The following is a 17,391-nucleotide window of genomic DNA, read 5'->3' as shown; positions in this document are numbered from 1 at the left end:
TTTGATCAATAATATATCGATACATTATTTATTATAAAAATATTGTAAACTTTTGATGCTTCTAACGGCCAAAAACTCACGTTTTTCACGTTTCCACCACTCTAGTCCGAAAATTGCAAGCATTATGCCACATGATGAAAGGTAGACTTATCATGTTTGTGCTTTAATTAGATCTAGGACCTCACCATTATACTTTGTCATCGTGACCGGTCTGGAAACTTTGGCCTCAAAGGTGATTATGACTCGAATTTATCATATGCTTGTGCTCCAATTGGCTCTCCCTATTTTCATTGTGCATGTCCTTCAAAGTTTGGCCTCCAAGGTGATTAATATCCCTCTAATTATTGCCAACTGCTAAGGTCACGTGGACATTTATGATTTACCTCCAATCTTTTCTTATCCACCTTTTTTTTGTTTCTTTCTAAAACACTACACACATCTTTATATTCTCTTTTGAATTGTTTACGCTGTAGACAAAAGATGAATTGACATAAGATTAATTATATGTCGGATTAATAATAGTATATTGCTAGGCATGGAACATGCCACGTGCGCAAAAATCTGTGATATTTATTTTGCCCAGATATCTGTCGACCAAAAAAGAAAAACGTGCAACATGTGACACCAAGGCCCACATTAGAAGTGGTCCTATACTTTGCTTGAAGTTGAGAGAGAGATTTTCACTAGCTATCTACTTTGCGTACCCTTGAAGTTCAGAGAGATCTTCACTAGCTATCCCTTGTTATCTTTGAAGGAGACTCCAAATGCGTTGGTGTTATTTTTGTTTTAATCAATAATTAAGAGTAGGGGAATTTGAATATGCGTGTCTCTAACCATGAGGTAAAAGCCATGCAAGTTAATTTTTTTTTTTTTTTTTTAAAGTAATGTTACCGTTACAAACTATTTTATAATATTTTTACGAATTATTGATGTGGCAAATTCTTAATAGTTCTAATATAGGTCAACCACTAATATCACATTTATGTTTACCAATAGTTATTTGAAAATTACTAAAATCACATTAGCAGTTTGTAAAAATTTTGTAAATTAGTTTGTATTTGTAGCATTACTCATTTTTTTCTTTATTAATACAACAATTGTTCCGAGTAAACACATTACACAATAAATTTTAAAATTACAAATTGTTCATGGGAAATGTGTAAACTTTCCTTGGCCTATTATATTCTTTGAGAAGAATTGTAATTCCATTGCTGGTTGGTTAAAATTAGTGTCACAACGCAAGGAAAGACTCCCAAATGAAGAAAGAAGAAACTCCATATTATTTGTAGCAGTCTATTGCAATATAATATGGATGACAAGAAACTAGAATGGGAAGTAACTAATCCCTTGTTTTTCATAAGAAAAATCAGTAAGTAAAACACAAATTGTTTAAAATCTTGGGAATCTCAAGGTGAGAAGGCATCTGAAAGTAACTCGTGGTACCCCCGTTACCCAATTTTGTAAAAATCAACTTTCATGTATGTTGTAATAAAGAAAAAAAAACATGTTTAGCTGTCGTAGTCAGGAATAATAAAAGAGAAGTCATTTTTTCCTAAACCAAATTCACAAAAGACCAATATCGTATGGCCAGGTGAAAGGCAATTGGGAACAAATGGATTCTTAAAATTAAACACAAAGAGAACGGTTCAATAAAAAATTACAAAGCCTTGACTAGTGGCAAATGGCTACACCTAACTGAAGGCGTATTGACCACGAGGAAACCTTCTCACAAACTTGAATTGAAATTGTGCTAGATGGATGTTAAGACAACATTTTCCAATGGAGAACTAAATTAGAAGATCTATATGGATCCGCCTGCTAGGTTGAAGCCAAAGGTAAAGATAGCAAAGCGTGCAAGCACAAATGATCTATATATATATATATGTGGATTGAATTAATCATTTAGAAAGTGTTAATTGAGATTTTGATGAGTCATTATATTGTGCGAGTTTACTATGATCAAAGAAGATCATTGTGTCTACATAAAATGGTCTAAGGGAAGTTTTATTGTTATGTCATTGTATGTTGATGACATATTATTGGCACTAATGACAAGAAAATAATTGTTGCCACCAAAGAGTGGTTGTCCTTTAATTTTGAGATGGAGAACATGGGTAAGGTAGATTATATCCTAGGGGTTAAAATCTTATGGGATTGCTCAAAGAAACTTAAGAAGAAAGTTATTTAGAATTTTCAAATGTGTAATTGCAAGTCCATAGAAATTCCTATAGCCAAAATGAGAGCTTAACGCAGAGCATCTGTCCTAAGACTCTAGATAGAAAAGTATAATGGCATGTACTCCTTATGCTAATATAGTTGTCAGCTCGATGTATGCTATGATATGTACTTTGCCTCGACATTCTCTATGTTTTTGGATTAGTAAGAATATTATAGTCCAACTCTGGACTTGCTCATTAGAATGCAGTTAAAAAATTATTGAAGAATTTTAAAGGAACAATGAACTATATACTTCATTATACTTTTTTATAAGGGTTTAGATTTATGCATGATTGCCTATAGAGATGTTGATTGGGGTAGTGACCTAGATGATCACAAATCCAACTGTATTTCAGCTTAATTTCTTCCTTACAATTACAAGATCACATGAAATAGCAAGAAACAACTCTATATAAACTTATCGAATATGGAAGCAGAGTATGTAACTTGTTTAACAATCATTTATGAGGAAGTTTGATTTAGGGGCTTCTTCTAGCCTCTTGAGTCCATAAGGATACTTTAGATCTTGTGATGATTCATTGTGATAACACAACAACAATTGCCTATGCTAAGGATCCCAAGTATCATGGAAATACCTAACGTTCTATTATACGATATCACTACATTTAAGACATAGTTGCATACAAAGACTTGGTCTTGAAACACATTTTTATGAGTCATATGATTGTTGATCCCTTGACAAAGTCTATAGGAAGAGAGAGCAATCAAGTTTATGTTACAGGTCTAGAGTTATGTAAATTGTAATGTTATGTTGTTTTTTAACAAACCATATATTTTACTCTTTTTTGGGATATTTGTTTTAATATATATAATGTTATTCAATTCATAATAATTAAGTATGTTAGAACATACATATACCATGGAATTAAGTTTTGTGGTATGAAAGGTATATGTAGACAGGCTTAGATCGAATCGACTCACTTACGAGAGCGATCATTTTGGTGCTTGAGTAGCTAGCAAAGTTGAACATTATGTTCTATGATAATTTCTAACATACATCAAATGCCTTCATTATTTGCTGTTGTCTTCTTGGTTTCATCACCTCCTTGGCCTTCTGGACGTACGCATCTCACATTTGAAGCTGGACCTCTATTTTTTTTATCTTCAAGATCGTATCCTTGTCAATAATTTTAGTTTCCACCAAGGTAGCGTTCACTTCCTGCCTTTTTCTTGTGATATTTAACAGAAAAGCTTTCTGTTTCTACTGGTCGATCAACTGTGGTGACACCTGGCTTAGAATTTAATTCTACTGTTAATTCTTGAAAAATCCGAGTATCATTAGATGGATTGGAGCAACAGATTGAAGAGTAATAAAAATTCTCTATAAAATAAATGCTCTACATTAATTTAAATTTTAAAAAATAGCTGTACATAATAAGATGAAAAAATAAAAAAGAAGAAACGGTATATATAAACCCAGATTAACGAATGCATTGAATAAATCATCGTTTGCAATGTTACTAGTGAAGGTCTTAAATCTTTGAATTACCAAAATTGCTCTACATAATATAATATGATAGTGGGTTCTAGTTAGCTCAACTGGTAAAATTTTTAATGGTTGAATAAAAGATCTAGCCGAAGTTCAGTTTTCGTCTACTCCAAAAACGTGTCTTGATCTGGTGATAAAGTGTACAATTATTAGATGTGGGCGCAATAGGTCAAAACTCTATATTAAAAAAAAAAAAAAAAAGGTAAACCATAATAAGATGAGACAAAAAAAAAAAAAAAAAAAAAAAAAAAAAAAAAAAAAACCATATTAAGAATGCACTGTAAGTTAACATTGTCATTTTTAATGTTACTAGTGATATGAATTTAACTTGTCAATTTCTAAGAAAAAACCATTGTTTAAGGCGAATACAAATTCTCTATATCACTTTTTATGTTTCATTTTATATTTTATCAATTACAACTTGGCTATGCATTTGTTTAACTTTTCTTATAATATAGTCAAATTTTAAAATGAAAAAAAAATTAAACACATGACAAATTATAATTGGTAGAATATAAAATGAAACATAAAAAATAGTTCAACAAATTTGTATTCATCCAAGACCATCATGCATTCATGCCCGGTGGTTTGGATTATTGAATTGATTAAAGTCCGACAAACAAGTTCTAATAATTTGACTCAAGTGGTTTAGCCGTTTAGGACATCTTCTTATGTGCATTTTGATATTGAAATTCGAAATTTATGATTAAAGTAATATTGCACATGTTTAAAGTCACTATCTACATTCAACCATAATCATGGATAAAACTTTGTTTTTTTTTTTTTTTTTTTTTTTTTTGCATAAGGCATGGATAAATCTTGTAAGTTTATCAAAATGGACCTCAAGAAAAGTTTTGTTTTTTATTTTTGGGTCCAAAAACGCACTTATTGTTCACCATACGTAAAGTGATTTTGATATAGACAAATGTGTCCACACTTCATCGAGTCATGGTATCTCAAATAATTACCATTTACGCCTCTCATGGCTCTATAAAAATGGACGTACGCCTCGCAGTGCAATCACATAAGCCATTTTCCTTCTTGCCCTTACTATCCTAAGCCAAAAGAGCTCTGGTTCTAACCCATCTTCTTTTGTGTGACACAAAAACATGGCCAGCTTGGTCCGGCTAGGTTCTTCACAGCAAACCAATAAGGGTGGCCTGAGCTTGTTTACCTTGTCCGACCATGAGATCTTGAACCAAATTTATACAACCCATGTCCATGATGATGAAAAGTTTGATGTTGAATCTCTTTTCATCATCGTCGAGAACATCCTTAAGCGTGCCACTGTCGTCGTTGACAATATAGTGCTGGTATAGTACCAACTTTTTCTTTTTAAGAAAATGTTTAAATTTTGGATCTGAATGTGGAAACTTGAAATGCAATGGAAACATAATTCCATCTTAATTTTTTTTTTTTTTTTTTTACAGTTTTTAATACAGACTTTCAGCTGCTTAGTTAGCTAGTTGGTCCTACCATTTCAGTTTAGTTCAGTTAAATTTTTTATTTTTATTTTTCCAGTTCGTTTATTTTTTATGACAAACAATAGTAAGACCATGATATCTCTCTTGGATTTTATGTGGGACTCAAATCTTAAGACACGTTGAAGAAGACATTTTCCATTGGACTCAAATTTTCCCATTGTCGTTGAAATGGCTTCAATTATTAGAGAACGTACAGGACATAGAGATGAGAGGAAGTCATTTTCAGTTTGAAGTTTTTGTGTTTTACCATTTTGTTTTTGTTTTTTTTTTTGTGTAATTATAAATATTACATATCTCTTTCTCCTTTAAAAAAAAAATAGTAATTTCCACTTCCTAATTACTGGGTATTAACTGCAGGGTACCCAAGCAACAGTTGAGCACTTGGAGGAGAAGATCCCAAAAGCAAGTTTTAGTCCACCAATATGTACACTCAAGAATATTTCCTGTGAGGTAATTACTAGTAGTTACACAACATTTTTTTTTTTTTTTTCATTTTCCCTACTCAAAGTCTCTGATGGGTTATTATTTTTTTGAGTCACCCACATGAATATTTTTATAATGATGAATATAAAATTTCAGATGCAATGCAAGGCACCTGGGGAAGAAATTGCTCACAAAACGGCACTCTCAATACTCAGCAAATTGTCAAACTATTCCTGGGATGCAAAGGCAGTGTTGACACTTGCAGCTTTTGCTTTGGACTATGGGGAATTCTGGCTGCTTGCCCAGATTCAGTCATCGGACCAACTTGCCAAATCAGTAGGAACATTGAAGAGAGTACCTATCCTCCTAAAGCGCCCAACCCTGCAGAAACATAAGCAAGCACTTATTGAGCTTAACAATGTGATCAAAGCCACACTGGAAGTGATTGAGTGCATCTTTGAGTTAGAGAAGCTATCAAACCATGACATAAAAGATGTACCAGCATTATCAACAGGCGTGGAACATATCCCAGTTGATGTTTATTGGGCTATTGTGACTGTTGTAGCTAGCACCACTCAGCTTTGTTGCCTCATTAACGATGAGTACGTTCTAATCCAAGCCAAAAATACCTTTTTTTATTATTTTTAGAATGGAACTTTGTCTTACATGTTTTAGTTAAATAGTGGTATAAATGATTAAATCTCATTATTTTCAGGGAAAAGCGACCAGAACTATCCCCATTTTCTCAGAAACTCAATATCATTGTCACCAAGCTTAAGAGGCAGATAACAATTATCAGACAACAAATAGGTTAGATTTTTTTGGTTGTTTTACTTGTACAGATATATATTTATATATATATATATGCAAGCTTCCTTGCATGCATTGAGTATAATGAGGAAAGATTTTGGTTAAATGCAGAGGAGTCAGAGGCTTACTGGAAGTTGGTAAAGGTTTTTCGAACCCCTACGGAGATCATGGAGGTATTTAAGGGACTGATCTATACCAAGGACAGTGTGCAGCCTCTCATTGATGGTTCTACTAAAAAACCGGTATGCACTAAATCAGAGACTGATTTAAAGGTTTTTTACACTCATTTTTTCATTTACTTGGCAGGAAAAAGAAAGAAAAAAACAAAGAACTTTTTGTTTTTACTAAATAAATAAATAAAGAACTTTTTGTTTTTACTAAATAAATAAATAAAAAAAGAACTTTTTGATTCCCCATGCACGATGTTAAAAAGTGAGCGAAGATGTTGTTAAACATTTAAAACTACTCTAAAATTTCGAATTCAGGCTTTGTTTTTTGTTTTTTCGTGAATAAATCAGGCTTTGAAATCACCGCATATATGTCTAGTCTTCTTTTCATAATGTATTTTATCCGAAACCCTTGCACCCATGACCAAACGAAATCAAGGTTCAAATAATTTTACAGTTTCCGGAGTTAATTCCCCTAAAAGACTTCAGATTAAAGGCACTAGAATTAGGGGTATAAACACCCCAGTTGTTATTTTACATTCAAAACTTAAAAAATATTGTTCCATCTGGGTATGGTTCCTAAGAAATTTTAGAACCCGTGAACAGTTGGTTTTTATATATAGAACCAACTGTTAACTTGGATGTAAAAAAATATTATTATTTTATTTGAGAAAGGTGAAGAGAGATAAAAGAAATGAAGGAAAAGAGAGAGAAACATGATTTTATTATTATTATTTTATATTGTAGTTTATTTTATTTTAATTAGTTGTATATAAAAATAGAAACAATAATGTTGAATGAGTTATAAAATGAAATAGTAAAATAAATAAAGTAAATTTTGTAGTTGTAAAATAGAATTTTTTAGAATCCAGATGAAAATGCACTAAAAGAGTAAAAAAGAAAAAGAAAAAGAAGCTCATGGCCAATATGTGACAACTCAAGGGCACAACACAAGAAACAGAAAAGGGCAGGAGTGGTGTGAGCGAAAATTATTATATTATAGGCTGTGGCGGAAGAGAAATTATAAAGACCATATAGTGAATAAGTGATGTGGTCTATCATTTTACTAAAAAACTTCCAGTTGTTTAAAATTGTTTAAACAAAAATTAATTACTAGCTCAAAAATTTTAAACAAGTGAAAGTTTTTTAGGGGAATAATGGATAAGTGACATGGTTTATCAAAAAACTCTATAATTTCTCGTGGCTGTGGGCTCATCATAGGCATGGGCCCGATATTTTTGTGCGAGGTTACCAACTCATAGGTGGTGGGGGTGAGAATGATAACAAACTCTACATCTTTTGTTACACATTTTTTTTTATAAATATTATTTTATTTGGCATATTGTAACTCTCACCTTTGCATAGATTCATCCATTTTTCCTTTCTTTTTTTTATTTCCATAGATTGTTACATTAAAATTGTGGTAAAATTATGATACAAAATGCTGTGATCTTAAATTTTTTTTCCGAGAGCAAAACTCAAATGGAAAATAATGTTTGCATAACATTTGATAGGTTTTACAATCTCATTGAGGATTTTTTTTTTTTTGTTATTTTAAGGATTTAGTATTTTTTTATTATTTAATTTTAGGTCATTAATATAAATATATATATATATATATATATATTTATATATATGTATATATTACAAGTATCAATATCCATATACTTCTAAATGTGAAAAGACCATGTCTTTTTTTTTAACGAGAGAAGAAAAAATTCAGAAAAAAGAAAAAAGAAAAAAAAAAAAAAGAGAGAAAGAGAGAAGAAAAAGACAATATCCATTGACTGTTTATTGTTGGCTAATAATAATGCTCATGGACTGTGTCGGGTCACAACTCATACGTGAATAATTAAGTGGGTTCAGTCTACTTTCTCAAAAAAAAAAAAGTGGGTTCAGTTTAGAACAATCGTACGGACTGCCAAAACTTTACGTGGACCGATTTGGTCCATTTGGAATGCCATAATAATAAATGTTGTTTTAGGTTTGGACTTTGGAGTTTGGAATGCCATAATAAATGTTATGAAGAATATTCATTATTTTACCTAACCCATTGTTTTATCTAACCATTACATGTGAGTGATAGCCACTCCACTCGGAGTAAAATGTCTAATATATACATTTAGAATATATATTAATTATATATTTTAAGAAAATTGAAAGTTCAAAAACGTGTACAAAAACACTTTTGAACGTTTAGACCCCCAAAAATTAACTTAACCAACACAAGCAATATGTCAAACAACAAGTGTGCGGAAACTTAACATATGCTATAATGTGAAATAGGTTAAATACTATCTAAGCCATAACATAATAAAAACCACAGCAGATAAAATAAAGGCAAAGATAGAGAGGAAGGAAGATGCAAACACAAAGACAACACGCGATGTGTTATCGAAGAGGAAACCGAAGACCTCGGCGAAAAACCTCTCCGCCGCCCTCCAAGCGGTAATCAATCCACTAGAAAATACAGTTGGGATACAAGGACAGCAAAAGACCCTCCAAGCCTAATCTACCCAGTGCACCTAAGCCCTCCAAGCTTCTTGCTCCAACGAGGTTGCGCCGAACCTTTTTCTTTTCTAGCTTCCCGGATTCCGCTACTACACCGTAGCATCAACCAATGAAGATTGGCTCCTTCCTAACTGCTTCCCAGAACTCCAAACGTCTGTCTCACAGAGATGATAATGGTGAGAACCAGGTTTGGTATAATGCCTCTCAAGGATTTGACAATGGAGAGGAAGAGAGTGAGGGATTTTGATGAGACTCTAAGGTAGAGATTGTGGGTGAAACAATCTGGTTTTTCTTTAGGGTTTCTCTCTCAAAATTCTCTCTGGAAGCTCTCTTTCAATCGTGGGTTAAAAGGGTATTTATACTGAAGTGGAGTGGAATGCGAAACGTCAGGTTTTTCCAAAACAGGGGTGGCTCGCGGCTTGACCTCGCGGCTTGACTAAGTCGCGAGTTCCAGTCGCGAGTTAACCGTATGGCCAGTTGTCCTGTTTTGTCCTGTAGTGCTCCAGCTAGCATGACTGTTCATCTTCCAGCATGCTTGGCACGTGTGCATCTTCTGGCGGGTTGAAGCCGCGAGTCCAGTCGCGAGTCCCAGCCGCGACACTCTGTTTTCTTGCACACTCTTGAGCAATCTTCACACTATCTCACTCACTACCCTTACAACAATCCCACCTAAATACAGGGTTACTAAATGCTGAATTACAAGCAAATTTGGCACGGAATAAAGCCAATTAGATGGTTGAATAAATTCAACCTTACAAAAATTTTATAAAAAATTATCAAAATAATTATTTTTTATTTAATTTTTATAATAAAAATTTTAAAATAATTTACTAATGTATATATAAGGACACACATTTTACTACAGTATATCACCTAAACCGGATTGCTTTGATTTCATGTCCGTGAAATTTGGCCTAATGGTAATACCCCTTTGTTTTTTCTTCAACTTTTTTGGGGGGTATGAAATTTATATATTTTGGCTCCGCGTAAATCAATGAGCACTGTCCTCAATAAATCATATAAAATTCTATGAAGAGTCAATACATTTCAGCAACCTGTCCTGTCCTTTCAAATTTTCAATTACTAGAAAGAGGAGACGCACATGTGAGAATCTCTTATTTTTTTTAATAAAGTTGGATAGAAAGATACAAATGTATGCATGGGTTCTTCAAAAAAGTCTACAAGCTATAGAAGGCTAGAAACACTTTTTCAACCTGCTTGATATCGAGTATCCTGTGCAATTACCCCTTTCACTTCTTGCACACTATTTTTTTTTTTAATACTAGTATAATCTATTTTATATAACAGATTATAATCGGTTATATATGACAGTATCATGTAGACTTGTAATTGTTTTGTCACTACTTTATTGTTTATCATGTAAAACAAAATGTGTATGAAAGTGTGTGATATTAATAATATTTTTTTATCTTAAAAAAATAAACCTTAAAATAATAACAGTCAAAAAAATAAATATGTATGAAAGTGTGTGATACTAATAGTACTTTCACGTATATTTTCTTTTCTGCCTTTTAAATTATGTGCATCGATACATCAATTATGCAAAATAGTGCACCGAAAATTAGTGTAAGAAAATATTTTCCTAGATATGATTGTTTGATGTCGGAGTCTATGCTCTTTTACATCATGCAAAAAATGGATATTCCATATTAAAGTATGAATATTGTGTGAATCATAATTTTCTTTCTACACTGGCATGGTACTTCGTTTGGGCAATGCTCTAATTTTCCCCCACCTTCTTAAAAGAGTGTATGTTTTTAAATATTTAATTATTTTGTAAATTTATGGAGTACTCTTAAAATTTTATCTACTACAAACAAATATAACTAATTTATAATACTTACACTTACCATACAATAAATTGTAGTTTGGCTGAACACAATGTGAAAATCGACAAGTCAAGAGTCATATCATACATTTCATGTTTGAAATGAAGTGATAACACAAGTTTTTTAACACCTATAATTGTGTGGCACAAACAGGTTAACATTGATGTGTTGAAGAAGAAGAATGTTTTACTGTTCATTTCAAGTCTAGACATTACCGAAGAAGACATTTCAATTCTTAGACCAATTCATGATACTATTAAGAAGGAAGACCAGTATAAGATTGTATGGATCCCAATTGTGGAGCAATGGACCGAGGAGTTGCAAAAGAAGTTTGAGATCTTGCGGTTTAAGATGCCATGGTATGTGGTGCAGTACTATTCACCAATAGCAGGCATTAGATTCATCAAGGAGAAGTGGCATTTCAAGGGAAAGCCCACCGTTGTGGTGTTGAACCATCAAGGGAAGGTGGAATGCGAGAATGCAATGCACATGATTAGGGTATGGGGAATTAAGGCCTACCCTTTCACTAGCACAGTAGAAGAAACTCTATCTGCTTCAAAGGAATGGATTGGATCCATTGGAACTGGAGTTCATCCAAGTGTTGAGAACTGGGTAAGATCATTTAACCAATCTCTTAATGCACATGTGTGCTCGTGCGCGCACACGCACACGCACACGCACACGCACACGCATACATGCAATCATACATGCACATTTTGAGAAAAGTTTGTAATGTGCATTCGAATAATATTTACATTTGAAATATGTTGTTAAATCAGATTAAGGACCAAAAGTACATCTTTTTCTATGGAGGCAAAGATAACGAGTGGATCCAACAATTTACTAAAAGAGCAACTGCCCTTGCCAATGATCCAGTGATAAAGGAAGCAAGAATTTCCATTGAGTTACTATGTGTCGGAAAGGGCACCAAAGGAGAAAACAATGCGGGAGTCCTTGGGCGATTTTGGACTGGTATTGAGAGCTTGTTCATTTCCAAGACTCAAAGGAAGACCGAAACAGACGCTGTGTCATTAGAAATCCAGAAATTGCTTTCTTACAAGAATGAGAGTGGGTGGGCTGTGCTCAGCAAAGGTTCAACCGTTGTACTCAGTGGGCATGGGACAACAATTTTGAAGGTCTTGGAGGACTTGGACAAATGGAAGGAGCTTGTGCGTGAAAAGGGCTTCGAAGTCATATTCAGAGAGTACCATAACAAGGTTCTTCACACTGCTCACATTTGTTGCCGAATTGACATTCCAAACGCCAGTGGGAAAATACCAAAGAACATGAAATGCCCTGACTGTCCACGCATCATGGAAACATATATCAGCTTCAAGTGTTGCCACATTGATGGTACTGCCAATGGGTTGCATTAAGTGCCTACCTTTTCTTCGGATCACCTAGGGTTGCACTACTAGTACTAAATTAAATAACGTGGTTACGTTGGTAACCTTATGCGAGTAACAAAAATGAGATGTGACATGCATGGGGTTTAAATATTTATGTTTTGGTGTGATGTGATCTGATGCCACTTTTGTATTGTACGTTATGACTTGTGTTGTTACCCTCTTCTGGTTTTGTGACTTATGAGAAGGAATGTGTGTAATCCTGCAGTATGGATGTTGCATTAACAAAAGTGGAATTCTACTGGTTTTTACATTTTTCTACCATATCTTTTGCTTTCTTCTAAAGTCTAATTCCTTATATTAATTGCTTCTTTTTAGGGGCTGAATGGATTGTGGGGAGGGAGGGAGAGCAAAAGAAGTAGAGTAGAGTAGAGTTGGCAAAAAATTAGACTAATTTTTGACTAATTCTACTCTACAACCATTTGTTCTCCTTTACTTTTCCTCAATCAACACAGATCATTATGTATTTGAAGATCAAGCCTTACTGTGGGTTCTACCACTTTTCACACAATAATAATAATAAATAAATATTCTTGATGACACGCCAATGTGAGGATTGTCTTGCCTTCACATCATTAAATTTTTTTTAAAAAAATAATTTTTTATTTCATGGTTTTAAAAATTGGACTTATGAACGGCTGTACCGATTGAATTGGGAATTAGTCATGGAATCGGTCCAGTAAAAACTGGCATTTCAACCATAAAAACCATCGGTTCAACCAAAAACCGAACATATTTTTTTTGTTTTTTGACTATTCTGGTTTTTAAAACTATGGTTTGTTTCTACTTATGCCATCCACTAGGGACATAATTGGCTTATGTGACATAATTGTGAGCGGAAGTTCAATTGCTACAAGCTCCATAATAAAAGAGTCTATGGATTTAGAGCTGCATATATCACATTAGTAAGTACTATAGAAGATAGTAATAGATTTAGAGTTATGTCTCTTGTATAAACTTCCATTTTATTATAAGGAATTTGTTTATCTTAGGATTGATAGGTGAAATTAATTATTCCTCTAGAGTTTTTTTACCTGCCGAAAATTTGTTCCATTGGCTTTTTTTTTTTTTTTTGGATCACCATCATCTGTCCTAGTATGATCTATTCTATGTGACTTAATCAATTGAGAATTATTGCATAATTGGAATAATTAACAACTTTGTTAAAATTGGTTAATCTTGGCACAACTGAGTTCTAAACCGTAACATAGTGGAGTGGTTTTTTACCGTTAGGTATTAATCAAAATGATGTTAGTTAATACATTTGTTTAAGCTATATGTAATGAAGAAAGGTTTTGGTTGACTGCAGAGGTGACAGAGGCTTACTGGAAGCTGTTGAAGGTTTTCCGAACCCCTACAAAGATTATGGAAATATTTAAGCTACTAATTTATACCAAGGACAATGTGCAACCCCTTATTGATGGTTCTACTAAGAAACCGGTATATGCCCCTTCGAGAATATAAGTTGTTTGTTTGTTTTATTTTAAAAAATTAATTTCCCGATAGATGAATCAATTGTTTGATTGCTTCTTGGATGAAAAAAAAAAAACCTATTTAATCCCCAAGTTGATAGAAAGTAAGTACTAAATGAGAAATTATACAATACTTTAAAAAAAATAAATAATCTTTCCTCTTATGTAATAGGAATTTCACTAATTATTTATAGTAGGATTGAGAAATTATACAATACTTTAACAAAAATAAATAATCTTTCCTCTAACGTAATAGGAATCTAACTAATTATTTATAGTAGGACTAATCATTCTTGTGAAATGTGAGTATTAAAGGATTTTTCTTGATAAACTAAATAAAAGTTTGAATTTAGGTTTCTGAAATTAACTCATACTGTCTAATCTAATCATAATGCACTTCATCCAATCTATTGCACCCAAGAAACCTAAGTTTCAATAATGGGATAAGATCTCATTTCATTTAAATTCTCTGATTCCTTTCAATTTTTAAATAGATGTGAGATTAGTGGTATTTGTTTGATTTGGTGTGGTTTACATGGATTTTCAATTCCCTCAAATAGTTTCTCATTTTGAGAGTAAATTGCACAAATATAATGGACATCGGCTAAATCATTCACAAATGTTAAACCATAATCTGGGACCGATTTGGTTACATACCAAAACTTTTGTTGTTACACCATAATATGGGACGTCCAATTTGGTAAATTGCATTCCGTAATAAATGTTATGTAACGTTATGTTGTAAAAATTGTATTACAAACAATTCTATGACCTTGGGTTGGTTCCTTCACTTACGTAACATTGCTCCAACAGGTAATTTGGATAAATAATATATAAATCGACTAGTATTTTTCATGCTTGAAATGGGTGCTAACACAAGTTTCTTGATGCCCATAATTGTGACAGGTTAGCAGTGAAGTGCTGAAGCGGAAGAATGTCTTATTATTCATTTCAAGCCTAGACATTTCTGATGATGACATTTCAATTCTTAGACCAATTCATGATACAATTAAGAAGGAAGATCAATATAAGATTATATGGATCCCAATTGTGGACGAATGGACTGAGGTCTCAAAAAAGAAGTTTGAGATCCTTTGTTCTAAGATGCCATGGTACGTGGTGCAGTACTATTCACCAATTGCAGGTATTAGATTCGTTAAGGAGAAGTGGAACTTCACGGGTAAGCCCTTTGTTGTGGTGCTGAACCCTCAAGGAAAGGTGGAATGTGAGAATGCATTGCACATGATCAGGGTATGGGGAATAAAGGCCTTCCCTTTCACTTCCACAAGGGAGGAAATTCTGACCACTTCAGGGGAATGGATTGGCTCCATAGGAGCTGGAATTCATCCAAATATTGAGAACTGGGTAAAGATCATTTCCCCAATCTATAAATTCATATATGTATCGTGCTTATGCGTCTACACACATGTATTGTCAATGTTGATTATTCTATTGTTTTTCTTGTTTCACACCATTAATTTATCATAATTTTTGTCACAATTTGATGATATATATGATTGTAATTGGTGAATCATTACTTTCACATAAACTCATAACTTTTTCTTTACAACCCACAGTTGCACGTGTTAAAATTATAGTAGTAAAAGTTGTGCCACAAATATTGTATCCGCAAAAGTTGCTTATGTATCCAAAAGAAGTCATATAGTTGCATGCACATTTTTTGAAAAAAAAAAAAATAATGGTAATGTGCATTCGAATAATATTGGGGTTTGATATATGTTGTTCAATCAGATCAAGGACCAAAAGTACATCTTTTTCTATGGAGGCAAGGACAAAGAATGGATCCAACAATTCACTAAAAGAGCAACTGCTATTGCCAATGATCCGGTGATAAAAGAAGCAAAGATTTCCATAGAGTTGCACTGCATTGGAAAGGGTAGCAAAGGAGAGGACGATCTTGGCATCCTTGGGCGATTCTGGACTGGCATTGAGAGCTTGTTCATTTCCAAGACTCAAAGGAAGACTGATACAGACGCTGTGGCACTAGAGATCCAAAAATTGCTATCATACAAGAATGAGAGTGGATGGGTTGTGCTCAGCAAAGGGTCAACTGTGGCACTCAGTGGGCATGGGACAACTATGTTGAAGGTTTTGGAGGACTTTGACAAATGGAAGGAGGTTGTGCGAGAAAAGGGCTTTGAATCCACTTTCAAAGAGTACCATAACAAGGTTCTTCACACTGCTCACATTTGTTGCCGCATTGACATTCCAAAGGCCAGTGGTAAAATACCAGAGAACATGAAATGCCCCGATTGTCCCCGAGTCATGGAGACTTATATCAGCTTCAAGTGTTGCCACATTGATGGTGCCGCCAATGGTCTTCATTGAGTGGCCAACCTACTTTGGATTAGCTAGTATTGCTACTAAATTAAATAACATGGTTGCGTTGGTAACCAGATGCTAGTAGCAAAATAAGTTTGTGACATGACGTTGATGCCACTTTTTTGTTCTATGCTTTGTTAGTTTTGTTGTTCCTTTGTTTTGGTTTATAAGAGGAAATGTGTGTGTAATTGGTATGGATGTTGCATTACTATGTGGCATTCTGTGGTTTTTAAATTTTATTGTCACATCTTTTAATTCCTCATAAATTCTAGTTCACTTGATAATTTCTTTTGCTTCTTTTTGTGCACTTGAAGATCATGCTTCACTCTTCAATAGAAGGGGGGGGGGGGGGGTGTTGGTGGGTGTTTAAGAAAAAACATTGAATGCTACGTTATAGTAGAGAGTGAGATCCGTCATACCTTTGCTTCTCGAAGAGGTGGTCTAGGGCCAAAATGGTTCTCTCGAAACATCTTTGCCTAACCATGCATGTGTGATTTTACATAAATGATCATACAACAGTTACCATTGGATGGTTTCATGGAAATATTACCATTGGATGCTCCTAAGAAAAGTTATGATCTCTTGACGGATTGCGGGGTCAGCGAGAGTTCCGATCTTGGTTGTTTGGTCAGGATTTGAGTTGTTAAGAGTTATCTCCTCTAGTTTCTCTATTGGCTCCGTTACCGTTTGGTGCTCTTCTATATTCAAAGCCTGGACCTGATCTTCCATCTCCATCATGGCTACATAGCATTCTTGCGCGGCCATTTGACTTCCGTGCAGCTCTCCTACTCCATAATCGGTAGGGAATTTGATCATTAGGTGGTAAGTTGAAGTTACCGCCTTCCACGAGTTGAGCATGGGTCGTCCAAGGATAGCGTTGTAGGCAGACGAGCAATCGACCACTAGGAACGTTACGTCCTTGGTGATCTTCTGGGGGTAATCGCCTATCGTCACGGATAATGTGACCGCGCCCAACGGGAATACCTGGCTTTCTCTGAACCCAACGAGCGGGGCGTTTGTCGGAATTAATCGTTCCTTATCAATTCTCATTTGCTGGAACACCGGATAATATAGGATATCTGCTGAGCTGCTGTTGTCGACCAACATCCGATGCATGTTGTAGTCTCCTACCTGCACGCTGACGACGAACGCATCTTCATGCGGATGGTGTAGACGTCGCGCATCTTCTTCTGAGAAT

General features: G+C 34.2%; 2 protein-coding genes across 2 annotated transcripts; both read left to right on the top strand.

Annotated features, from left to right (window-relative positions):
- Window positions 1-4,737: 4,737 nt before the first annotated feature.
- LOC126688741 (protein SIEVE ELEMENT OCCLUSION B-like) lies at window positions 4,738-12,539 on the top strand. Its single transcript, XM_050383547.1, has 7 exons — window positions 4,738-5,040; window positions 5,569-5,661; window positions 5,791-6,236; window positions 6,350-6,444; window positions 6,556-6,686; window positions 11,126-11,584; window positions 11,752-12,539. The coding sequence occupies exons 1-7, from the start codon at window positions 4,837-4,839 to the stop codon at window positions 12,346-12,348; spliced, it is 2,025 nt and encodes a 674-aa protein (XP_050239504.1). The 5' UTR covers window positions 4,738-4,836; the 3' UTR covers window positions 12,349-12,539.
- A 1,084-nt stretch (window positions 12,540-13,623) lies between these two features.
- LOC126690187 (protein SIEVE ELEMENT OCCLUSION B-like) lies at window positions 13,624-16,382 on the top strand. Its single transcript, XM_050385314.1, has 4 exons — window positions 13,624-13,628; window positions 13,671-13,818; window positions 14,757-15,215; window positions 15,603-16,382. The coding sequence occupies exons 1-4, from the start codon at window positions 13,624-13,626 to the stop codon at window positions 16,197-16,199; spliced, it is 1,209 nt and encodes a 402-aa protein (XP_050241271.1). The 3' UTR covers window positions 16,200-16,382.
- Window positions 16,383-17,391: the final 1,009 nt, after the last annotated feature.

The sequence above is a fragment of the Quercus robur genome, chromosome 6 (genome assembly GCF_932294415.1).
Source record: "Quercus robur chromosome 6, dhQueRobu3.1, whole genome shotgun sequence".
NCBI lineage: Eukaryota > Viridiplantae > Streptophyta > Magnoliopsida > Fagales > Fagaceae > Quercus > Quercus robur.
The sequence above is the reverse complement of the archived record's forward strand: the minus strand, read 5'-3'. Positions and strand labels throughout refer to the sequence as shown.